This window comes from Sciurus carolinensis, chromosome 2 (genome assembly GCF_902686445.1).
Source record: "Sciurus carolinensis chromosome 2, mSciCar1.2, whole genome shotgun sequence".
NCBI lineage: Eukaryota > Metazoa > Chordata > Mammalia > Rodentia > Sciuridae > Sciurus > Sciurus carolinensis.
In genome coordinates, this window is record NC_062214.1 from 123,211,223 (window position 1) to 123,237,052 (window position 25,830).

The 25,830-nt window shown below is 38.4% G+C and overlaps 2 protein-coding genes across 2 annotated transcripts; one reads left to right on the forward strand and one right to left on the reverse strand.

Moving 5' to 3' along the window:
- Positions 1-4,404: 4,404 nt before the first annotated feature.
- LOC124976500 (olfactory receptor 11G2-like) lies at positions 4,405-5,340 on the forward strand. The gene has a single exon (XM_047539365.1). The coding sequence runs from the start codon at positions 4,417-4,419 to the stop codon at positions 5,338-5,340; it is 924 nt and encodes a 307-aa protein (XP_047395321.1). The 5' UTR covers positions 4,405-4,416.
- A 9,962-nt stretch (positions 5,341-15,302) lies between these two features.
- On the reverse strand, positions 15,303-16,237 carry LOC124976501 (olfactory receptor 11H12-like). The gene is given in 2 exon segments (XM_047539366.1): positions 15,303-15,475; positions 15,478-16,237. Coding segments are annotated over 2 exon segments (933 nt in total).
- Between the last annotated feature and the right edge of the window lie 9,593 nt (positions 16,238-25,830).

Sequence of the window (25,830 nt, forward strand, 5' to 3'; positions counted from 1 at the left end):
AATGGAGGAAACATGGAACTCTCTGATTCTACTCTAATATCTTATCTGAGCAGCCATCACGTTGCTGTCAGTTTCACTTAGTTTAATTTGCTTTGGTTTCATGTAGAGCATCCTTTCTTTAAAAGACAAACCCATGTTTCATCTATGTGCTTTTTTATTGGTGCACTATATGACCTTCTTTGGATTGTAATTTAGTATCCCTGAGAAATACTACAACAAAAGATTCAAGCAGGGTAAGTATTGTCTTTAATTTAATATATGAGGATCGGGTTTCAATGTCAGTGAAATAAATAATTAAAGTTGAGTAGCATCCTGGGGGCATAATATAAAGGACTAAAACAAAATAAGTTTTAAACATTCAGGCAAATTAGATGTGAAGAGATCCAACAACTGCTAAGACTTACAGGGCAGCTAAGTGAATATCTGCTTCAAAAAAAGACTGCAACATTATCACGTGTAAGCATCCCCCAGGTAAGGATGTCTTTGAAACTTATTCACTGTCTTACACTAACATCACTGCCTTTTCTCTGCCTATCCATATAATCACAATATATGTGTACAAGTGAAATTTAAAGGTTTCAACTTGAAGGTGCTAAGTTTTTCACTTTTAATAATTGACTGGAAATGGTTAAGATTCATCTTGCTGTCTCAAAAAAAAAAATGGCATTCATTCTTCCTCCAATACTGTACAACAGCCTCCCCTGAGAAAAATCATAGTCATCTAGGATAAAAAATGTAAGTAAGCATTTTTTTTATTTATTGTGAACAAATGGGATACATGTTCTTTCTCTGTTTGTACATAGAGTAAAGGCATACCATTTGTGTAATCATACGTTTACATAGGGTGATGTTGGTTGATTCATTCTGTTATTTTTTCCCCTTCCCCCCACCCCTCCCATCCCTCTTTTCCCTCTACACAGTCCTTCCTTCCCCCATTCTTGCCCCCTCCCTAACCCTCACTGTAACCCTAAAACTAACCCCTCACACGCCCCATTATGTATCATCATCCACTTATCAGCGAGATCATTCTTCCTTTGGTTTTTTGAGATTGGCTTATCTCACTTAGCATGATATTCTCCAATTTCGTCCATTTGCTTGCAAATGCCATAAATTTATCATTCTTTATGGCTGAGTAATATTCCATTGTATATATATGCCACAGTTTCTTTATCCATTCATCAACTGAAGGGCATCTAGGTAGGCTGAGGCAATGCCTGTTTGGGCCTGTGTCTCTGGTTTTACCGTCTTTGTGGGAAAACCTCACTCGGAGGGGAAGACCCACCCGGTGGGGAGGTCTCGCTAGTCCATTCCCCTCCTAGAGGTTCCCCTCAGTCCACAACTACCACCTGGGCAGGGCAGCCTTCCCAGGCAACGTTTCCAGGGGCCTGGACCTACCTCCTGGGCTTGGGAGCCCTGCCCTTCGCAGACGAGTCTCCTTAGGTGGCCCCTCCTCAGAGAAGCTGCCCGCAGTCCTGGAACCTTCGCGCTACCCCTCAGCTGGTCTCTGTGTAGCTCTTTCAAGAAAAGGTGCTTAGACCCCCGGCTCGGACCGTGCTATGCACCTAATCACCTGGCTATGCGACCCGCCCTCTGACCAGTCACTTGGAGCCTCGTACATATGCTCCAAGCCCCAGTGACCCGTCGCTCGTCTCTTCCTCCAGGCAGCCACCCGGTGCTCTGTGTGGGCGCTTGGAGACCAAGCCACTCACTGCGTACCTCCACCTCCTCGACAGCCCCCTCCCCATTGCTCAGGCAGTTGCTGGATCCAAACAACTCACCACCCCACTCTTTCTCTGGCAGCCACTGGAGCCCTGGCAGATCGCTCCAAAACCAATCGGTGTGTGTGCAACCTCCTCTGCAGAGTTCCCCGCTTTCCGAGTTCACTGCAGGGGGAGGTGTGTCTTGCCGCCTGGGCAGGGCAGCCTTCTCAGGCAACATTCTCAGGGGCCCGGACCTCCCTCCTGGGCTTGGGAGCCTCACCCTTCGCAGACGAGTCTCCTTAGGTTAGAGAAGTTGCCCGCAGTCCTGGAAACTTCAATCCGCCATTTTTTGCTCCGCTTCACTGTCCGTTTTTACCGCTCCGGCGGGGGAGGGGCGTCTCGCCGAGTCACTCTACTTCACAAAGTTCTCTGCGTTCAGGGGCTACTGCCCCATCCGGGACGCCTCCCCTATGGGAGAAACTCACCCGGTGGCTTTGAGTTGGTCCCAAGTCACTATCTCCTCTTTTGAATCTTGAGTCCTGGAGCAACATGAAATGCAGCCGCCCTCTAGTCCGCCCTCTTGAACTCCCTCAGCATTTTGTTTTAATCTTACTATATGATCACAACCAATCAGTGGAGACTCCATATCCATTAAAACAAACAAACAAACAAAAATTACAAACAACCCTTGCAGTTAGAGAAATTACAGTATCAGCCATATTCCCATACTTCTCCACCTGTCATGGTGTGATTGATAGATGAAACAAATAAACTGAGCCAATAGGTTGTGTGCACGCTTCACACATTCTGCATAGGCAATGAGATATCGGTGCTTCTCAATATCTGTGGGGTTGATTCCAGAATGCCCCAAGGATAAAAAAATCAACAGATATCCAAGCCCCTAGCAGAAAATATTGTAGTGTTTGCATATTACCTACACACTTCCTCACATATGCTTTTAATCATCTCTAGATGATTTATAATATGTAATACCATGTAAATGTTTTGCAAACAGTTGTTAGACTGTGTTGTTTAAGGAACAATGAATGGGAAAACATCTCTGTTTAGCACATATGCTATTTTTTTCATTTTGCAGTTTGTTGAACACACAGCTGTGGAACCCACAGATACAAAGGACAGACTGTACCAACAGAAGTCTTTCCACTTTAGACACAAGATGTGATAACCAACAGCAGGATCCTAAGCAAAAAAGATATGTGAAAGTTAAACTTCATTTCAGTAACAACAGACTGTGAAGGGGTGGTACAGGTGAGCAAAGCAAAAAATCACATTTCAAGGTTGTTTCAACAGAGAACACCTGCAATGAGTATTTTAAAAAATGTGTTTTTATGCAAAAAGGAGACAAAAGAGCAAGTACAGAAATCAGGTATTAAGAAAATACCTTGGAAACTACACACACACACACACACAAACACACACAAATAAACAGCTTCTGTTGTGTTTTGTTTAGCTTTGTTTTGGCACTAGGGATAGCACCCAGTAGTGCCTTACCACTGAGCTACAAGGTTTTTCTTTTTGGAGGGTTAGGGTCCTTGCTAAATTGGCTAGGCTGACCTTGAACTTACACATCATCCTGTCTTGGCCTCCCAAATCACTGGAAGTATAGGTTAGCACTTTTGCAGCAAAATTGTCCACATTACATATTATAGTCCCTCACAGAAATTTCTCTTCCAAAGGTCATTTGCTCCAAGTAGCATATCTCATTTTCACACTCACATGGGAATGAATCAAAATTTTCAACCGGAGAACCTCAGGCACAAAAGTGTACGACCCTTCCTCTCTACTGTGTAGCTGAAACCAGCAGTCTTGATAGAGAGAAAAACACTTCTTAAACACCAAAACGTGCAATGAATATTATATAAAAACCATATGTTGTGGAACCAGAAAAGTTCTTTTAATTATTTTACAATACTACAAGAAGGCAAGAAGAGGAATATGCCAGCTTCATTCATTGTGTCAATATGACTCAGTCCCTTTGGAAATATTTTAATGTGAGTTAGCACTTCACTTAGTGCCATTATCAATATAACCAATTTTAATAAATTATCTTTATATCATACTTTAGAAAGAATTTCACATGCACTGTTTTGTATGCACTGTGCCCTACATGGTAAACATATAACAAAACACAGAAATAGAGATGAAGCAACTTATCAATTACAAAGATTATACCACCTTATTTTGGCTTTGTTTGGTTTGCTCCAGTATGTTTTTTATTTGTATTATTATTTGCAATTTACAAAATAAATCATACTCTTGAGGGAAAAGTTGTGGAAATTACTCTTATTGCTTTTAACAGAAACTTCATTGTTTATTATTTCATCAAAATATTTAAAAGTTAATACCACAAAAAATTCTACATATATACATAATTATAATGTACTAATTAAAATAAAAGTAATAATCATAGAAAGGAGATTAGTAGAACAAGAGGTCAGAGGAAGGTACTAGGGAATGAGATTAATCAAATTATGATACCTGCATATATGAATATGGCATAACTAATCCTATCATTATGTATAATTATAATGTAACATGGCAAGGAAAATAATAACAACAATAAAGAAATTCTATGTCTCCAGGAAAAAACAACATTCAACATTAAACAGCAAAAACCTCTGTCACCTCCATGACTTCTACACCAATGAATGTGTCCAACCAAGAACACAAGCTCTCTGTTAGCCACTTTATCCTCATGGGCTTTCCCTCCAGCCCACAAATGCAGCTCCTCTACTTTGGGCTCTTCTTCGTAACCTACACTCTGACCCTGACGGGCAACGCAGCCATCGCCTGTGCTGTGAGGGCAGACCGGCGCCTTCACACTCCCATGTACATCCTCCTGGGGAATTTCTCTCTCCTGGAAATGTGCTATGTCACCTCCACCGTGCCTAACATGTTGGCCAACTTCCTCTCCACAAGCAAGTCCATCTCTTTTGTGAGTTGTTTCGCACAGTTCTACTTCTTCTTCTCCTTTGGTTGTGATGAGGGCTTCTTCCTTTGCTTCATGGCCTTTGACAGGTACCTGGCCATCTGCCAGCCTCTGCATTACCCACGCATCATGACCCGGCAACTGTGCACTGGCCTCGTCCTCTTTGGATGGTCATGTGGGTTCATCCTCTTTATAACTCTGGTTGTTCTCATTTCCCGGTTACCATTCTGTGGTCCAAATATCATCAACCATTTTGTGTGTGATCCTGTCCCACTGATGATGCTGTCCTGTGTGGAAGACACCACCACCCAGTCCATTTACTCTGTCTTCAATGCTTTCTTCATGATTGGCACTTTGCTCTTTATCCTTTGTTCTTATGCTCTGGTGATTCTAGCTGTGGTGAGGATGCCCACAGCATCGGGCAAACACAAGGCTTTCTCCACTTGTGCTTCTCACTTGGCAGTCATCACCCTTTTTTATGGTTCTATCTTGATGATGTATGTTGGACCTGAATCAGGACACACGGTAAAAATGCAAAAAATCATTACCTTATTTTATTCTGTAATAACACCTCTGTGTAATCCTCTAATACATAGCTTGAGGAACAAGGAGATGAAAGCTGCCCTAAGGAGAGTCTTTGGGACTGAAATACTGTTCATAAAACATAAATCAAACATCGTGGCTATCTAAGTTCCATCACAACCTACCTAATCAGATGTAGGTGAGAACATTGTCTGGAGAATTAAGTTATTTTGGTTGGGTGACTGCTAATAAAGCCCCCTGTATCTTAAATATTACTATTTACTGTGATGGGTTAGCCTTATTTAAGAAATAAAATTGTCTTAGAAATTTCATATATAACTCAGTTTCTAAAAGGCAGCATAAATACACTTTGTATTTCAGAAATGGGTAAGCACATAAAAATGTAATATAGGTCCTAGACTTCCTTCAAAACTAATCCTACATGTAGTGTTCTTCACTGGTTACCAAATTAGAGGAAGGATTTCTGTATGAACAAAGTTCAGCCACACTGGCGTCATCTTGTGATCCACCTCCAAAGAATACATGTTTTTACTGTAAGGATTTCAAAACAAAACAAACTAATAGCTTTACCTAGATAATAAGTGGGAGGTCACTCAGGACCCACAATACAAATTGGAAATTTAATAGCTATTTTTTATCCAAAATAGATGCACTAAATGTAAAGTTCTGGGCACGCATCAGGATTTCACTCTCCTTGCTATAAATTAGTGTCATAACAGGTGCAAGACCAGATTCTAGTCAGCATTTTTGCTTTGAGACATATTTAAGGATTATAATAATCTTCTCTAAAAATCTTTTCTTCTTTAAAGTGTATGTAATCACAATTGTTAGTTTGACAATATTTTTTACTTTAACCCTGGTCATCAATCCTTTCATTAAATCTCTAAACTGTAATGAAAGACAGTCAGTAAATAAGATGTAATTTCCAGAGCTGTATTTACGCTGGCAAAAATTACTTGCTTAGAAAGCAAGGTACAACTATAGTTGTCGGTCTTCTTTTAAGAAAGAAGAAAGAATTTGAGGCTGTCTGGACTTTGACAGAAATGCTTTCTGAGGAGTTCCAAGAAAGAGAAGATGTTGCTATGGTCTCAATCTAAAATATCCCCTAATGGTTGATGTGTTCAAGGTGTAATCTCCAGTGTAGCAATGTTCAATTCAGAGATGGGTACTTGGGAAATGATTGGAGCATGAGGGTTCTGAACTCATCAATGAACTAATGCATTGATGGGTTCATAATTGAATGAACCATTGGGAAATGGTGGAAGTTATAGGAGGTAAGCCTTGCTTGGAGGAAATAGATCACTGGGGCCATGCCCTGGAAGAGTATATCTTATCCCCAGTCCCTTCCTTTCTCTCTTTCTTCATGGCTGCCATGAGCTAAACACCTCTCCTCCACCACATGCTGCCCACCATGACAGTCTGCCTCATCAAAAGCCCAAAGCAATGGGGCCCAGTGACCAAGCACTGAAACCTCTAAAACTAGGAGTCAAAATAAATCTTTCCTCCTAGGTATTTTGTCACAGTGAAAAAATCTGACTAACCCAACTCTCTTGAGGCAGGTTCTTTTTTGTTTTTCTTTGTATTTCACTGAAAGAAAGTGAATAAAATGTGAATAATTTCCTGAACAAATTGTTTTCATTAGAAAAATGCTTAATTTACAACCACACCCAAAATATTTTCAGCATAGTTATAAGATTCTGACTCCTTCCTGATTATTTTTAACCTTGAATTCACTTTAGATTCCTAAGTTTCATTCATTCTATAGTCATTTATCTTTCTGAGACAAAGAGGGAAGGAGATGAAAAATGGGTGGTGTTTAGTTAAGCTGTTTATGAAGGTGTGTGTAGGCTGTTTATAAAGATGTGTTTTTCTGTAATCGACTGTGAAACAATAATTAACTTGGCTTTGCATATCTCAGACTAGCTGTATCCCAGGAAAACTTTTACCTCATAACTCAAATTGTTGCCACTTAATGTAACAAAATCCAAATTAGTAACTTTTGTTAAATTTTGAACTTATAAATTAAAAATATAATAATAACAAAGTTTTAACTTTGAAGTTGTCTAATATATTTTAAGACATGAACTCTTTTTTTTAAGACATGAACTCTTTATAAGGATATAAATAAAAAGCTCTTTTACTTAGTACATGATTTCTTGTCTCTACACACTCTCCTCAACTGCTACCAAAATCTGAAGTTTTTTTCTTAAATGACTGTTTTTTTTTTAAACCAAATAAACATTTACCTTCCTTTTATGCAGATTGTAGCACTGCAGCCTACTTCATTTAGTTCAATAATGTGCACTATTTTGGAGTATTCATCAGTTGATTATATTAAGCCAAACCACTTGTATTCATGGTCTCCAAATTTTCAAGTATCTGTTTCTAGACATACTCCATGTGAAGCAAATAGGAAATGGGAGAATTCATATTTAATACAGCAGATGTTGTATTACATTTTAAAAAGGCAATTTGTGAAATGTTCTGTAATATCATAAGCATAGTAACTCTTCAAAGTAGATGTATTTGGTAAAGATCTTTATCCAATGTATACAGAATAACTTCCTTTCCACTCAGTGCCCTCATGGAACTATTATAACCTGAATATGATTTGAGGACAGTCACTTCATACTTCATTTATCATATGCACCTACAACTATATCCTACAACCCTCTGGGGCATATTTTTATCAATGCCCATACTAATAGGTTAGAAAACTAACCTAACAGTTTTAGTGAGGTTCCATAGTTTCATAATGTCATGCAATTAGTAAATAACAGTAGAGAAAAAAGATTATTGTAGAAGATGCTTTTGGTGAGCTTTTATTTTCACCTGCAGGTATTTTGAACAGTTTAATGTAAATCTTAACTCAATGACCACGTTCCACTCAAAACATACCACATAACTCTCAAACCCAGTTTCTCAGAAGCCACCAGAGACCCACAGCCTATGCACAGATTCAACTTGAGATGTTATGGAGGTCAAAAGAGATAGATGAATACATCAAGTATTCCTCTTTCTGGGAGTCATTTTCTGTGCTGTCCAGAGGCCCTGATCTCCAGTCTGCATTTTCTGCCATGACTTTTAATCCTGTCCTCACTCTCCCTGCTTCTTCTTCCTTAATGTGACCACCTCTCATAAGAAACAGCCCACTCTTTCTCTTGGGCTCTGCTTTCAAAGTAGACTATAAAAACACAACTAGTTTCATAAGTGACGCTAACAATTATCCTCACTCTAAAATTATGGAAATAGATCATTACTCCTGAATGACCGCAAAGAGCCCCAGTAGGTTATAAGTCAGGTGGTGGTAACCCCTGAATAGCTGAGCATGAGACTCACTAGGTTTTTACTCATGATAAATTGGGAGGAGGCCACGTGGAAGAGAAAGCCCTGCCCAAGAAACAACTCTAGCACAGCACATCCTCTCTGTCCTGAGTCTAGCCTTTCCTGGGGCGTTCAGAATAGGGCAACCCAGAGCTTTATTCTCTGAGCTCCATGAGCTCCAGCAAGCAAACTGGAGATGCAATGGAGGCTCAGCTAGTTACCTTGGCAGTGATTCCAGAAGGAGAAGAAAGGACAAGGAAAGCAGGTAATGGAAAAGGATAAAAATGTAAGAATCATGAAGAGTCAAAAGAAAAATGGGATTCACACTTATGTTTGAAGAATTTATCTGAACCTCAAACACCTAAAAATCTCTCTTGTTTTTAAGAATGACTGTCTTCTTGGAATAGGTTACATAGCAGAGATAACTGGTTTGTAAGTTACTACTGAAATTAAAAGGATAAGAACTGATGGGAAAGGTCACATACTAACAGAATCCCAATGTAAATATTATTAATAAAAATATGCATACACATATTTATATTGTACTCAAAAAGTTAGATGGTTGACCATCAAAGTGACAAAGAATCAACAGACTTTTTTCCATAAGCAGGTCATTGAAGGAAGATATTAAAAAAGATTCTCCAAGTACAATATGAAAATACCCATGAGTCCAAAACTTTTAGATACACCAAGAGTATTTCCAAGAGTCAGCACTTGAAGAAATCACAGGACATGGAGACTGCAGTAAAAGAACCTGGCTAGTGCTACTCAGAAATGTATTTGGTCCACGTAACCCACCCTCTGCAGCAAAACCAGTGGACACTAGCAGAGTGATTGGGCTGCTTCTCTGCCTTTGTCAGCTTGGGCAAGAGCTGACTGATTTCTGCCACCACATAGCTCTGCTAAAGCTTCAAGTCTTTAATAGAGAGGAGTGTGAATCAAGTTACAGAACCTAACCAATGATGACATCTGAAAGGGGTCCAACTTCCATGTTCTAAGAACCATGACAGGAGTTCCAGCAAACCCCAGTGTCAACATGAGCTTCTATTGTGGATCTTCTCAAGGAGCAAGGAAAGAAAAGGATCTGAAGCTTTGCCCTTACAAGGGATTTTTCAGGAACTACTTTGCTAAAATATTTTCAGGAATTATTTGTTAAAGTAACTCATTACCTTGAAAGTTCCTTCTGGAAATGATCAATTTGAATAATCTTTGCTTACCCCTGGCATTCCTTGTTCCAATAAAATTGGCTGTACTTAAATAACAGGAATTGAAGCCCTAGAGCCCAACTTCTGAATAAATTTTCAAATATAATGTTTGAAGTAAGAATATTTAAATAACCCAAAATAACATTCGAAGCTTTCCAGTGACCAAAAAGCATAATAATGACCACAAAGTCATAACAAGTTGAAGCCATTGGCGTATTAGACATAATTTTTCACTTTAGACATTATTCATGGGACAAAAGGAAACCAAGCTGAATCACAACCAAGTCCAAACTCTTGGCTTTTTTAAGCTTCTGTTTAACTATTTTAAAATGGTAGAGCTCTCTTCAGAAGAATGCGATGAGACTTATATTAGATGGTGTGTGTTAAATCTGCTAACATTAATCAAAATTTAACAGAGACTAGAAACTATTATCTAAATATGATAGGAAGCCTGGAGAGAGTGTTGGGTCAGCGGAAGGATAATTTTAAAATATAAAAGTACACCTGAGCAAGGGTGTCAGAGGAGGTTCTGAATGCTACGTAGACCCCAGGAGTTCCTGTACTCACTGTCTGAATGCAACTGCACAATACCAGCACGCATCATTTCTCTCCTCCAGGAGTCTACCAGAGAAATAAATGAGACCAACTTTCTATAAAAAATTTTTAAATTTTTATTGACACACTTAATTGTACATATTTATGGGGTACAGGTTGGTATTTCCATACAGGTATATAATAGGTAATGATACAATTATGGTAAGGACCTCCTTTTAATGTCACTACACTGAATGATAAGAATAGTCAGAGAGGTTACTCTTACTGGGTAAGAGTTCAGCATTAGGGGATTTGCTGAAGTAGATTTTAATCATCACTTGAAGAACTACGCAGGGTGAAATGGAAACCCCCAAAGTCTAAAGTAACTGGTAACATCCAACATGGTACTGGCTTTTTAATCTAGAACCACAGTGGAGGTGCCAGGTGAGAAGCAGACAAGCAGGGTCATTACTAAGTGACAGTTTCACTGTTGGACTCACAGAGATCCTCTCTTCTTTGAGTTTATCAGTGAAAGAAAAATATTGGGGGTTGAATGGTGCCCTGTGATTATTCCTGCTGTGTCTGAAGGGCAGCCTCCAGTACAACAGAAGACCAGAAATAGGTGCATATGTAAGTGGAGAGTTGCCTGGCACTCTGTTCCTTTTTGTGTAACACCTAAAGATGATTTTACATTGTACATGAAGCACAAACTGTGGCAGGATGACTCAGAATCAAAAATCCTGCACACCTGGAATCTCTCAGAGGACACAGGTGGGATCTCCTTGAGTGCAGCATCTACTGTCTGTAGGGCTGCTACAAAAGGAGGCTATAAACGTTCCCCTGTGTTCTGATCTACGAGTATAGTCTATATCACACAGTAGTACATCATGTAATAAATGATTACTTCACAAATCCCCCATTCCTCCTTGCAAGACTTCTAACTTGTCTATTCAGGGCACACATGTTTGAAAATCTCTTCAGAAAATCTGACCAATCTGTTTTGCCTTCTCTTTCAGATAAAAAGATGACAGAAGCTAGTGGGCTTCATATCACTTCAGAGAAGACAAAATGTTTGTAAGTGATGGGTCATTCTTTTATTAACTATCATTAAGATTCAAAGATTCCTGTCCTTGCAGTAAATGTAAAGATACAGTTGCAGGTGTAATTCACAATAACCCAAGGCAAGGAGGAAGTGGTCCTCAGCATGTTGATCTGAGAAGAGTGAGGCAGGAGGAAAGGGATTCTCAAAGAATAAGAAGTATGTTCCCAAATGGGAGAAGGAGGAAGAGCAGGCAATTCATACAGGCTGTATTACTCCCAAGAATTTGAAAGAAAATCATTCTTCTCTCTTTCTCAGTGTACTTCTTTTTCTCCTCCTTCAAATTTTGATTAACAAACACTCATTCAAAAACCACCTAGAAAACACCAAAGTCTTCTTCTCGAAGGCTCAATATTCTTCCCTTAATTTTGAGGTGCATTTACAAGCAAATGTAAAACAGGGATTTCGCCTTTAAATACAACACCCATGAAACACACATGTCTTTCACTCTCATCTTTTCCTTATCACATTTCTTTGCACTGTTAATATGCACTCTTTTTGGCTACAGTTAGTTTAAGCATATCAGTTTTATTATGGTCAAAAGAATGTGGGGACACTTACTACACACTCTTCAGTTAAATCTCAAGTACTGAAAATTCAGGTTGTCTAGATGATTTAAAGCATCATCATATCCCTTCTAAACAATGAATTTCCAGTCCCAAACCTCCCTCAATGAGCCCATTATGACCTTAGATTTATGGACTTGAGCTGAGACATTTCTGTTAGAGAGCCAGATCTCCCAATAAAAGGTTGAAGCCAACTACCATCTTTTTTCTCTATGTCAAACTAGCCATTGCTCAGCAAGCAGAATCAAACACTAGCTATAAGAAGCTAATAGGTCCAAGCTCAAATAGACTGGAGATGAATTAGTGAATTCAGAACCATATGGAACATTTTCATAAAAGTGCATTAATGGAGGTGACTAGTCCTAACTGAAGTGCACTCTATGTATGAAGTTGCATGCTGATTGTGAACCCAATGTAATTAGTAGGTGTAAATATCTCATTAATAGTGCTCTTAGCAATTACTGTTGAAGTGATAATACTTTGGGAGAATTAGGTTAAATATATTACTTGAAATATTACCTGTTTCTATTTACCTTTATTAATGTGACTACTAGAATATTTTAAAAAATATATGTGGCTCAAACTATATTACTGTTAGATTGCACTGATTTTGATTGATCTCAAAGAATTAAATAACTTTAAATACCATTCTCCCAATCTCATATAAAGACTTGTATATTTTATGTATGCAACCTCATATACATAAAGACCCAACTGTCTACTTGAATCTCCACTTGGAAGTTTATTAGTCAATTTTAAATGTATGTTCTTCTCCTTTATTTCAATAGACGTGCTTCAGGCTTTGTCTTACCACAGGATGAGAAACTCAGGATAATGTACATACTCCAAATATAGCTTAGTCTTGTTCTATCATGAGACAATATAAAGTATATCTCCCTATCATTTTTGTAGAACTACATATCTAAACCTTTACATTGTAAGTCATTCCATTTTTTTTTTTAAATATGGAAACAACCACCCTCACTGAAAACTTGAATACTGGTTAAATCTTGAAGTTGGTTAAATCTACCTCTGTGTGTAAAATCAATAAAATATGTTACATACAGTTTTTAAAAAACAGGAGAAACATTTCCTATTTTTTAACAATAATTGCTTAATGTTAGTTCTTTTTTGAGGCAATCTATCAAGCGTGCCATTTTTACCAGCCTAATGCCAACAAAGACCACACTTCCAAGGATTTCCACAGTGCTCCTCCCCTGGCAATGTCTTTAACTCTTATCAGCACTGAGTAAAAGAGTCCTGGGATCTGAGACATCTTAACCTGAACAGGTCGTGGATATTCAAATCAGTCTTGAGTCAGACACATTTTTCAACAATGTATCTTCTGAACCTAAATCTTCTTGCCTTTCTTAGTAGCAACCCCTTGAAGGTGGTGCTCTAATCACACATGTTTAGTGTTTCCACACTCAGTTGACTTGTTTTCTTGCTCACAGAAAACTTGAAGTACTCCAGATCCAACTCCCTCATTTTTTTCTTTGGTTTTCCTCAAAATTCAGCTTAAGTTAAGTCTTCCCAGACCATCCTATTCAGAAGATCATCATCCCCTGCTACCATTGCTATCTATTCCTTTCAACTGCTTTATTTTTCTACAAAGAATTTATCTCCATTGGTACAGTCCATTCACTTTTGTCCCATGTATACCACATTCTTTCCTAACTGAATTACTTCAGTATTGCCCTCCCTGTTCAAAAAAAAGAAAAAGAAAACAGAAAATAGCAGTCTGATGGCAAGAGAAGTTTCATGAGTGCTGTTTAAAAATGGGTAAGGTATGAACAGAACAATTTTAAGTTCGGCTTGGAAAACTATCATTATTCTACAGTTGGAGATAATAAGTCAAATAGTAAGGATAGGACATATATTTAGTAAAAAAAAGGAATAAAATTTGAGGACAGGTGGAGAGAAACCTCAAATTACATACAAACTGAAGAATTTGGAATTTGTCCTGTGTATAATTAGAGTGGAAATAAGGGTGAGGACTGGTGGAAAGGAGGTTTAAGAAGATAATTCTGAAATACAACAAGGTCAGAACTAGAGAGACTATTTATGAAGTTACTATGACATCACAGGCACAGCATGCTGAACCTGGACAAAAATGATGAGTTAAGATAACTAAGGATCAGAGGGAAGATGCTGAAGATTAGTTGTGCATTCAAGAAGATGTGGAATTATAATGTTAAGATATCAAGTTCCAGTTATAGGTAAGTGGAACCACTGGAGAATAAGGATAGTAAGAGCTAATTTAAAAAAGAAACTAACAAATATAAGATGAAACATTTGGATTTAAAGTGAACCCTTGTGTAGAAATATCCAACAGAAGCTTGCAACTATTTGACTATAATTTGGAAGTAATATTACTGCTGAACATATCCCAGACCCGGATTTAGCCCAAGGTTTCCTCATGAAGTGTTATACTGTAAATTATGCTACTACCCTAGAAAATAAGAGGGTAGATAGTAGAAACTAAGTTTGGGGAACACTTATCCAGAGTTCTATTGAGAATTACATGAAAAATTAAGTGCACCTTAGACCTGGGTTGGTGGTGACCTCACAAATTCTACAGCCATTGGGCTCACACTGAGTACTAACACTCATGTGCCTGGATATGCTAATGTGATAGCAGAGGCTAAAAGGAAACAGGATTTGTCAATCAACACTACTGAGGGCCCGTTTGTGGCTAAATCTATATTTGGAATCATGAAGAATACAAAGGTAGTGTTTTAAAGTTGTCCCTGATGTTGAAGGATTGGATTTTGTGGGGTTTTCTAGTCTGACCACCTCATCTAGTCTAAACTTCTAATCCGGTCATTATTAGTAAAGTATTTGTGCATTTGCATTACATTCAATAACATTTTTTTGGGGAATAGTGGTACTGGAAATTGACTCCAGGGGCACTTTACCACTGAACTACTCTGTCCTTTTTATTTATTTATTTTGAGACAGGGTCTCGCTAAGTTGCTGAGGCTGCCCTTGAACTTGTGATCTTCCTGCCTTAGCTACAACTTGCCTCAGTGAAGGCAGAATTCAAGGATGCTGAAATACACCAACAGAATGAAATAAAAAACCCAAAGAGTAAGCAGAACCTCAGTCATAAAGAAGTATATCAAAGTCCTGTTAAGTTGAAGTGCAAAAACAAAGAAGTCTCTATACAGTACAGACATATCAGGAACATAATAGCAATAATTTCCTAAGATTTATATCATAGGTCTAATGAATCCTTTAAAATTGTCTCCCCAACATATAAAAATATAATAAGAGGAAGGGGGGCTGGAAACTTGATCTCATCCGCCTTGTGATCTTTTCATCCTCCTAAACATTAAGATTATTTTAAATTTGACTCTTCAGTCCCATAGAGATTTCCTATCATAAGACATAGAGAAATTTCTTTAATGCTTCCTTCATATCTTTGTTCCAGAAGTTGTAGATAATGGGGTTAAAGAATGGAGTTGCCAAAGCATAGAACAAAGTCACAAATTTCTGCATCCCATGATAGTCCCCAGAACCTGTGCTAACATACATCACCATGACCAAACCATCAACAGAGACACCACAGCAAGGTGGGAGGCACAAGTTGAGAAAGCCTTGCGCCTCCCCAAAACTGAAGGCACATTTAACACTGTGCTTAGGACACAGAAATAAGTACCAAGGATGAACAGGAAGGTAAGGAAGATAATGAGAGAGCTGATGACACCACAAACCAAGGTAATTCCAGGTACAGGAGCACAGGACAATGCCAGCAAAGGCGCCAAATCACAGAGAAACTGGTCAATAGTGTTTGGACCACAGAAGGGGACCTGAGATATTAGGGTCACAGGGGTCAATAACCAAAGAAAGCCACCCAACCAGCAGAAGATGACTAACCAAGCACACAGGCGATTGGTCATTATGATGGAATAGTGCAAAGGTCTACAAATGGCAAGAAATTGATCAAAAGACATCGCTGACAGAAATAAACCCTCAGCAGCACACATGGAGAAGAAGAAGTAGAACTGGAGCAGGCAGCCAGCATAGGATATGCTCTTGGTCTGGGAGATAAGGTTGGCCAACATTTTGGGCACATCAGAGCTGACATAGCAGACCTCTAGGAAGGAGAAGTTGGCCAGGAGGACGTACATGGGTGTGTGGAGCTTCTGGCTGGACCACACAGCACAGATGATAGACATGTTCCCTGTGAGAGTCAGCAGGTAGGTGAGGGAAAAGATCACGAAGAGAAGGATCTGGATCTCCCAGCTGCAGGGGAAGCCCAGGAGGAGGAACTCACTCACAGACCCAGAGCTATTAATCTCTGAGGCCCTCATTGGTCTGACCTGTTGAGGTGACAGAGATATTTACATAGTTTTCCTGTTCTTGGGGAAGAAATACATTTTTTTATTTTCTTCAGTCTGAGTTTGTGGATTACCATCTTCTCTTTAGAAAGATGGACTGTTCTTTCCTCTTGTCTTCCTTCCTTTTAGTTTACTCAATAAATATATATTTACACATTGTAATCATCAGGCACTGTTCTAGGAAATAAGGAAAGAACAATGAATAAAAGAAGCAAAACCTTTGATCTTATTGAGCTCAGGTCAATTACCTTCTGTTCAAATCAACTTCAAACAGTATGTTGGTGACTATAATTTCTAAATACAGGGAGCTTAGGCACTTGAATTGGAATAGAAGAAATCTGAGGAGATTTCATCTTGGCACTTCATTTGCATGTCAAATATACTATTTTTACTTAGAATGTCTGTTCATTTGTGGCAACTCCATGGAGAACTGATACAGATTGTGGGGTAGATGTTAGTCAACATCCCTCCACCTTTACTCTGGTGCTACCATGGGCACAGTAACAAAGGAATATGACAAAAACATTTTTTATTGTTGCTTGAGAATCAATATTATACTCACTTAAAAATAATAATGAAAGTTTTGTGAAGTAAAATGGAAAATGGATCTTGTCAAAGATAAAATTTCCAAAGCCAATGAGGAAGGAAAAACATTACTACATCATAATAATACACACACACACACACACACACACACACACACACACAAAAGAGAGAGAAGAGTCCAAAAGATAAAAGTTAGAGTACTTTCAAAAGAATTATTGAGTAGAGGTAACAAAGGTAGGGCCATCAGACACACTGCCAATCTGACTAGTTCAATCTCATTTTGCTGGTAAGAAAAAAACAACTGGAGGTGGATGAACTAACGAAAGAGTAAAATTACCAAAGCTTTATAGAAACACCAATTTTCAGGACAACTTGGTACAGGTTAATGAAATTAGCAGGAAACTATTTGAAAGTTACTTCAATAATCCAAGAAAAAAATGTAAAGAACTTGTCACGGGGTGAAGTATATAAAAACAGACCAAGACAGGACTCAGAAGATGTGCAAAGATAGAAACCTAATCTCCCTTCCTTTAAATCACCAGTGGTTACTAAATGCCATCCAGAAGGCAGAGGAGAAGAACAGGGGGAAAAGCAAGACTTCACTTTCCATTTGCCACAGATTTCCCTCTGCCTGGGATTCCTTACAGGAAGGAGGAAGTCACTCCCTGCACAATAGCCCCATTCTGTGGAAAATATACCCTCCACCTTGCTCTTGCCTTTAGGTACCTCTCAGATCCCAACAGGTGATGCACAGCTCACTCTTTTCTTCTGACTCTTTTGAATATAAGTATGATATTTCATGAAATAAACTACTATTTACAGAGTTTTCCTCACCTACACACCACACACAGTAGTTGAAGGTGGGCTATGCTGTGATCTGTGTGAAAGAAATGGAAACTTAGAGGGTTAGTCATCTAAGTTAGTGTGAAAGTCTTACACAAAGCTTTACCCATTTTTCTGTGGTAGGAATATACTCCTCTAGAAGATCACCTGCAAGAGCAAAACAACAAGTTGGCCAAAAAGATGTCCTTAATCCTCTGTCTTAATAAGGCTTATATAATAGGAAAGCTGTTTGTAAAGAATAATCATGGAACTTCATGCTCCTTTTGCATGCAATATATAAAGCAAAGAGGACATTGAGACATAATAGGACATTATTGCTCACAGTTGGTTATCACAACCCACCACACGGAGCCTAAATTCAGCCCAGCAGTGTGGAGGATCAGGTTCTTTTTTTTTTTTTTTTTTTTTTTTTTATTTAATTGTGTACAAATGGGATACATGTTGTTTCTCTATTTGTACATAGAGTCAAGGCATAGCATTTGTGTAATCATACGTTTACATAGGGCAAAGATGTTTATTTTTTTCCCCTTCCCCCCCACCCCTCCCACCCCTCTTTTCCCTCTATACAGTCCTTCTTTCTTTCATTCTTACCGCTCTCCTTATCCCTAACCCTAAACCTAACCCTAAACCTAATGCTAACCCCTCCCACCCCCCATTATATGTCCTCATCCGCTTATCAGCGAGATCATTCGTCCTTTAGTTTTTTGAGATTGGCTTATCTCACTTAGCATGATATTCTCCAATTTTGTCCATTTGCCTACAAATGCCATAATTTTATCATTCTTCATTGCGGAGTAATATTCCATTGTATAAATATGCCACAGTTTCTTTATCCATTCATCAACTGAAGGGCATCTAGGTTGGTTCCACAATCTGGCTATGGTGAATTGAGCAGCAATGAACATTGATGTGGCTGTATCTCTGTAGTATGCTGATTTTAAGTCCTTTGGGTATAGGCCAAGGAGTGGGATAGCTGGGTCAAATGGTGTTTCCATTCCAAGCTTTCTGAGGAATCTCCAGACTGCTTTCCAGAGTGGCTGCACTAATTTGCAACCCCACCAGCAATGTATGAGTGTTTCTTTTTCACCACATCCTCGCCAACACCTATTGTTGTTTGTGTTCTTGATAATCGTCATTCTAATTGGGGTGAGATGAAATCTTAGGGTAGTTTTGATTTGCAATTCCCTTATTACTAGGGATGTTGAACATTTTTTCATATATCTGTTGATTACTTGTGCATCTTCTTCTGTGAAGTGTCTGTTCATATCCTTAGCCTATTTGTTGATTGGATTATTTGTATTCTTCGTGTAGTGCTTTTTGAGTTCTTTATAGATTCTGGAAATTAGCGCTCTATCTGAGGTATGTTTGGCAAAGATTTCTCCCACTCTGTAGGCTCTTTGTTTGCATTGCTGATAGTGTCCTTTGCTGAGAGAAAGCTTTTTAGCTTGAATCTATCCCAGTTGTTGATTCTTGCTTTTATTTCTTGTGCTATGGGAGTCCTGTTAAGGAAATCTGATCCTAAGCCAACAAGTTGAAGATTTGGACCTAATTTTTCTTCTATAAGATGCAGGGTCTCTGGTCTGATTCCGAGGTCCTTGATCCATTTTGAGTTGAGTTTTGTGTAGGGTGAGAGATAGGGGTTTAATTTCAAGCTATTGCATATGGTTTTCCAGTTTTCCCAGCACCATTTGTTGAAGAGGCTATCTTTTCTCCATTACATATTTTTGGAACCTTTGTCTAGTATGAGAAAATTGTATTTATTTGGGTTTGTGTCCATGTCCTCTATTCTGTACCATTGATCTACCTGTCTATTTTGGTACCAATACCATGCCGTTTTTGTTACTATTGCTTTGTAGTAGAGTTGAAGATCTGGTATTGCAATACCTCCTGCTTCACTCTTGCTACTGAGGATTGCTTTAGCTATTCTAGGTTTTTTATTCTTCCAGATGAATTTCATAATTGCTTGCTCTATTTCTTTAAGGTATGTCATTGGGATTCCAATTGGAATTGCATTGAATTTGTATAGCACTTTAGGTAGTATAGCCATTTTCACAATATTAATTCTGCCTATCCAGGAACATGGGAGATCTTTCCATCTTTTAAGGTGTTCTTTAATTTCTTTGTATAGTGTTCTGTAGTTCTCATTGTAGAGGTCTTTCACATCTTTTGTGAGATTGATTCCCAAGTATTTTATTTTTTTCGATGCTATTGTGAATGGGGTAGTTTTCCTAATTTCTCTTTCTGAAGATTCATCACTTATGTATAAAAATGCATTGGATTTATGAGCATTGATCTTGTAACCTGCTACTTTACTGAATTCACTTATGAGTTCTAAGAGTTTTCTGGTGGAATTTCCAGGTTCCTCTAAATATATAATCATGTCATCAGCGAACAGGGATAGTTTGAGTTCTTCTTTTCCTATTCGTATCCCTTTAATTTCTTTGGTTTGTCTGATTGCTCTGGCTAGAGTCTCAAGGATGATGTTGAACAGAAGCGGTGAAAGAGGGCATCCCTGCCTTGTTCCAGATTTTAGGGGGAACGCTTTCAGTTTGGCACCATTTAGAATGATATTAGCCATGGGCTTAGCGTAGATTGCCTTTATAATGTTAAGGAATGTTCCCACTACCCCAATTTTTTCTAGTGTTTTGAGCATGAAGGGATGCTGTATTTTATCGAGTGCTTTTTCTGCATCTATTGAAATAATCATGTGATTCTTAACTTTAAGTCTGTTGATATGGTGAATGACATTTATTGATTTCCGAATGTTGAACCAACCTTGCATCCCTGGGATAAAACCCACTTGATCGTGGTGCACTATCTTTTTAATATGTATTTGTATGCGATTTGCTAAAATTTTGTTGAGAATTTTTGCATCGATGTTCATTAAGGATATTGGTCTGAAATTTTCTTTCCTCGATGTGTCTCTGTCTGGTTTAGGTATCAGGGTGATATTGGCTTCATAGAACGAGTTTGGGAGGGTTCCCTCCTCTTCTATTTCATGGAATCGTTTGAGGAGTATTGGAATGAGCTCTTCTTTAAAGGTTTTGTAGAACTTGGCTGAGAACCCATCTGGTCCTGGACTTTTCTTTGTTGGTAGGCTTTTGATGACCTCTTCTATTTCATTGCTTGAAGTTGGTTTATTTAAGTTGTGTATGTCCTCCTCGTTCAGTTTAGGTAATTCATATGTCTCTAGAAATTTGTTGATGTCTTCGAGGTTTTCTGTTTTGTTGGAGTATAGATTTTCAAAATAGCTTCTAATTATGTTTTGTATTTCACTCGTGTCTGTTGTGATATTTCCGTGTTCATTCCGAATTTTAGTAATTTGAGTTTTCTCCCTCTTTCTCTTTATTAGTGTGGCTAAGGGTTTATCAATTTTATGTATTTTTTCAAAGAACCAACTATTTATTTAGTTAATTTTTCCAATTGTTTCTTTTGTTTCGATTTTGTTGGTTTCGGCTCTGATTTTAACTATTTCCTGTCTTCTACTACTTTTGGTATTGGTCTGCTCTTATTTTTCTAGCGCTTTGAGCTGTAGTGTTAACTCGTTTATTTGTTGATTTCTACTTCTTTTTTTGAATGCACCCCATGAAATAAATCTTCCTCTAAGTACTGCTTTCATAGTGTCCCAGAGATTTTGATATGATGTGTCTTTGTTCTTGTTTACTTCTAAGAATTTTTTTATTTCCCTCCTGATGTCTTCTGTTATCCATTCATCATATAATAGTGTATTATTTAATCTCCAGGTATTGGAGAAGTTTCTGTTTTTTATTCTGTCATTTATTTCTATATTCAATCCATTATGATCTGATAGAATACAAGGTAGTATCTCTATCTTCTTGTATTTGCTAACAGTAGCTTTGTGGCATAAAATATGGTCTATTTTAGAGAAGGATCCATGTGCTGCTTAGAAGAAAGTGTATTCGTTCTTTGTTGGATGGTATATTCTATATATGTCTGTTAAGTCTAAATTGTTGATTGTGTTGTTGAGATCTATAGTTTCTTTATTCAATTTTTGTTTGGACGATCTATCCAGTGGTGAGAGAGGTGTGTTAAAATCACCTAGTATTATTGCGTTTTGGTCTATTTGATTTCTGGAATTGAGAAGGATTTGTTTGACGTACGTGGATGAGCCAATGTTTGGGGCATAGATATTTATGATTGTTATGTCTTGCTGATTTATGCTTCCCTTAAGCAGCATGTAATGTCCTTCTTTATCCCTTCTGACTAGTTTTGGTTTGAAGTCCACATTATCTGAAATGAGGATGGATACTCCAGCTTTTTTGCTGTGTCCGTGTGCATGGTATGTTTTTCCCCATCCTTTCACCTTTAGTCTATGGGTGTCTCTTTCTATGAGATGAGTCTCTTGCAGGCAGCATATTGTTGGATTTTTCTTTTTAATCCAATCTGCCAGTCTGTGTCTTTTGATTGATGAATTCATGCCATTAACATTCAGGGTTATTATTGTGATATGATTTGTATTCCCAGTCAATTGACTCATATTTGTTTTTGACATGATTTGGTTTCTCCTTTATTTGGCTATTCCTTTAGGCTAGTTCCTCCTGTTGCTGATTTGCATCGTTGTTTTTCATCTCTTCCTCATGGAATATTTTGCCTAGAATGTTCTGTAATGCTGACTTGCTTTTTGTAAATTCCTTTAGCTTTTGTTTATCATGGAAGGATCTTATTTCATCATCAAATTTGAAGGTAAGTTTTGCTGGGTATAAGATTCTTGGTTGGCATCTGTTTTCTTTCAGGGCTTGGTATATGTTGTTCTATGCCCTTCTAGCTTTTAGGGTCTGGATTGAAAAATCTGCTGATATTCTTATTGGTTTCCCTCTGAATGTAATTTGATTCTTTTCTCTCGTGGCCTTTAAAATTCTGTCTTTATTTTGTATGTTAGGTATTTTCATAATAATGTGCCTTGCTGTGGGTCTGTTGTAATTTTGTATGTTTGGAGTTCTATAAGCCTCTTGTACTTGGTTTTCCATTTCATTCTTCAGATTTGGGAAATTTTCTGTTATTATTTCATTGAATAGATTGTTCATTCCTTTGGTTTGTTTCTCTAAGCCTTCCTCAATCCCAATAATTCTTAAATTTGGCCTTTTCATGATATCCCATAATTCTTGTAGATTCTGTTCATGATTTCTTACCATCTTTTCTCTTTGGCCAACTTCACTTTCAAGATTAAATAATTTGTCTTCAATGTCTGAGGTTCTGTCTTCCAGGTGTTCTATCCTATTGGTTATGCTTTCTATGGAGTTTTTAACTTGGTTTATTGTTTCCTTCATTTCAAGGATTTCAGTTTGGTTTTTTTTCAGTATCTCTAACTCTTTATTGAAATGATCTCTTGCTTCCCGTATTTGGTCTTTTAACTGTTGATTGGTGCAATCATTTAATGCCTGCATTTGCTCTTTCGTCTCCTCCTTCAATGCCTGCATTTGCTCTTTCATCTCCTCATTAGCTTCCCTGATCGTTTTAATTACGTACATTCTGAACTCCCTTTCTGACATTCCTTCTGCTGTGCTGTCATTGGGTTTTATTGATGTAGTATCTAGGTTTGTTTGGGACATTTTTTTCCCTTGTTTTCTCATATTGGTCAGCTGTCAGTGGGACCCTGAGATATTGCAGTTTTCCGTTATTGGCTTATAGTGTCCCGGTAGATTTCCAGTGTATCGCCTCCGAGCCTTCAGTAGCCTGGCCTGATGTCTTAGAGGAATCTGATAAAGCAGCGCAAGCGAAGAAAACTGCCCCTAGCCCCCTACTGGTTCCACAGTTTGGAACTGGCTCTGTGCGGAAATGCTCTCACTGTGGGCCTGCACCGTGCAGCTGGCCGTGTGGGAGGAGCCCACTGCCGGAGTGTGGAAGGCTACCTTGGGAAGACGCTAGCTGCCCTGCCCTGATCTCAGAGGCTGCTTGCAGATCGAAGCTCTCCGTTGGTTCGGGGGCTAGTGGCTGGTTCTATGTAGAAAGACTCTCACTGGGCGGTCTGCTCCGAGAAGCTAGCCTTGAATGGCACCTCCCACCGCATGGGTCCAGGCTACTTGGGGAGGTCTCTGGCTGCCCTATCCTGGTCCCTGAATCTACTTGCGTGCCGGAGTACGCTGTGCTGCACTGACTCCAGGACTCGGAGCTTGTTCTGGTCAGAAAGGCTCTCACTAGTGGGCCAGTTCCGTTCCGAGAACCTGGAGAAGCTGAGGATCAGGTTCTTAGTAAAGCACCTTTGGCTCTTTTCTTCACAAGGTTCACTCACAGACTAAAACATGCCACAAAACTCTCTATTCTCCATTGCTTATCCCTGGACTCTGAGGCCCCGTCTCTGGAGATCTCAACCCTGGAAGCAGTGGGAACCATTAGTGTGCATGATACAGACCTGCATGTGTTTCTTTTCAGTAAGTATCACCCTGGAGATGAATGCTGCAGGAATAGCTACATGCATATGTGTCACACTACACACATTCCAGGTTGCCAGCACAATAGTGTTTCTTCCAGAGTTTCCTCTCCTAATCTTAAATAACTATTTTTATGAGTCCCTGGATTTGATCCCCATTATCACAAAAAATAAAAAAATAAATAAATTACCTCTTAGCAAACAAAATATTTCTAACATGAGATGCACCATTATATTCAAACATTAAGCTTAAAAACCTAAACCTAGAATTTCCCATTCATGTTGCCCAAATGTCAGCTTGTCCACTAAATCTAGAAAGATTCTATTCCCAGACCCAGAGCTACCAATCTCCTTTCCTTACAAACTCTTTTTTTCATTTTTTTGTTTTTTTTTATTTTAATTTATTTTTATTGTAACAAATGGTATACATGTTGTTTCTGTTTGTACATGGAGTAACAGCATACCATTTGCATAATCATACATTTACATAGGGTAATAATGTTTGATTCATCCTGTTATTTTTTCCTTCTCCCCCACCCCTCCCACCTCTCTTTTCCCTCTATACAGTCCCTCCTTCCTCCATTCTTGCCCCCCTCCCACCCCCATTATGTGTCATCATCCGCTTATCAGTGAGATCATTCGTCCTTTTGGATCTTTGGATTGGCTTATCTCACTTAACATGATATTCTCCAATTTCATCCATTTGCCTTCAAATGCCATAATTTTATTATTATTTATGTCGGAGTAATATTCCATTGTATATATATATATATATATACCACAGTTTCTTTATCCATTCATCAATTGAAGGACATATAGGTTGGTTCCACAATCTGGCTATTGTGAACTGAGCAGCTTTGAACATGGATGTGACTATATCGCTGTAGTATGCTGATTTTAAGTCCTTTGGGTATAGGCCAAGGAGTGGGATAGCTGGGTCAAATGGTGGTTCCATTTCAAGTTTTCTAAGGAATCTCCACACTGCTTTCCAGAGGGGCTGCACTAATTTGCAACCCCACCAGCAATGTATGAGTGCACCTTTTTCCCCACATCCTCTCCACCAACTATTGTTGCTTGTATTCTTGATAATCACCATTCTACTAGGGGTGAGATGGAATATTAAGGTAGTTTTGATTTGCATTTCTCTTATTACTAGAGATTATGAACATTTTTTCATATGTTTGTTGATTGCTTGTAGATCTTCTGTGAAGCGTCTGTTCATATCCTTAGCCTATTTGTTGATTGGGTTATTTGTATTCTTGGTGTAGAGTTTTTTGAGTTCTTTATAGATTCTGGAAATTAGTGCTCTATCTGAAGTATGAGTGGCAAAGATTTTCTCCCACTCTGTAAGCTCTCTCTTCACATTGCTGATAGCTTCCTTTGCTGAGAGAAAGCTATTTAGTTTGAATCTATCCCAGTTATTGATTCTTGCTTTTATTTCTTGTGCTATGGGAGTTCCGTTAAGGAAGTCTGATCCTAAGCCAAGAAGTTGAAGATTTGGACCTACATTTTCTTCTATAAAATGCAAGGTCTCTGGTCTGATTTCAAGGTCCTTGATCCATTGTGAGTTGATTTTTGTGCAGGGTGAAAGATAGGGGTTTAATTTCATTCTGTTGCATATGTATTTCCAGTTTTCCCAGCACCATTTGTTGAAGAGGCTATCGTTTCTCCATTGCATATTTTTGGCACCTTTGTCTAGTATGAGAAAATTGTATTTATTTGTGTTTGTGTCCGGGTCCTCTATTCTGTACCATTGATCTACCTGTCTATTTTGGTGCCAATACTATGC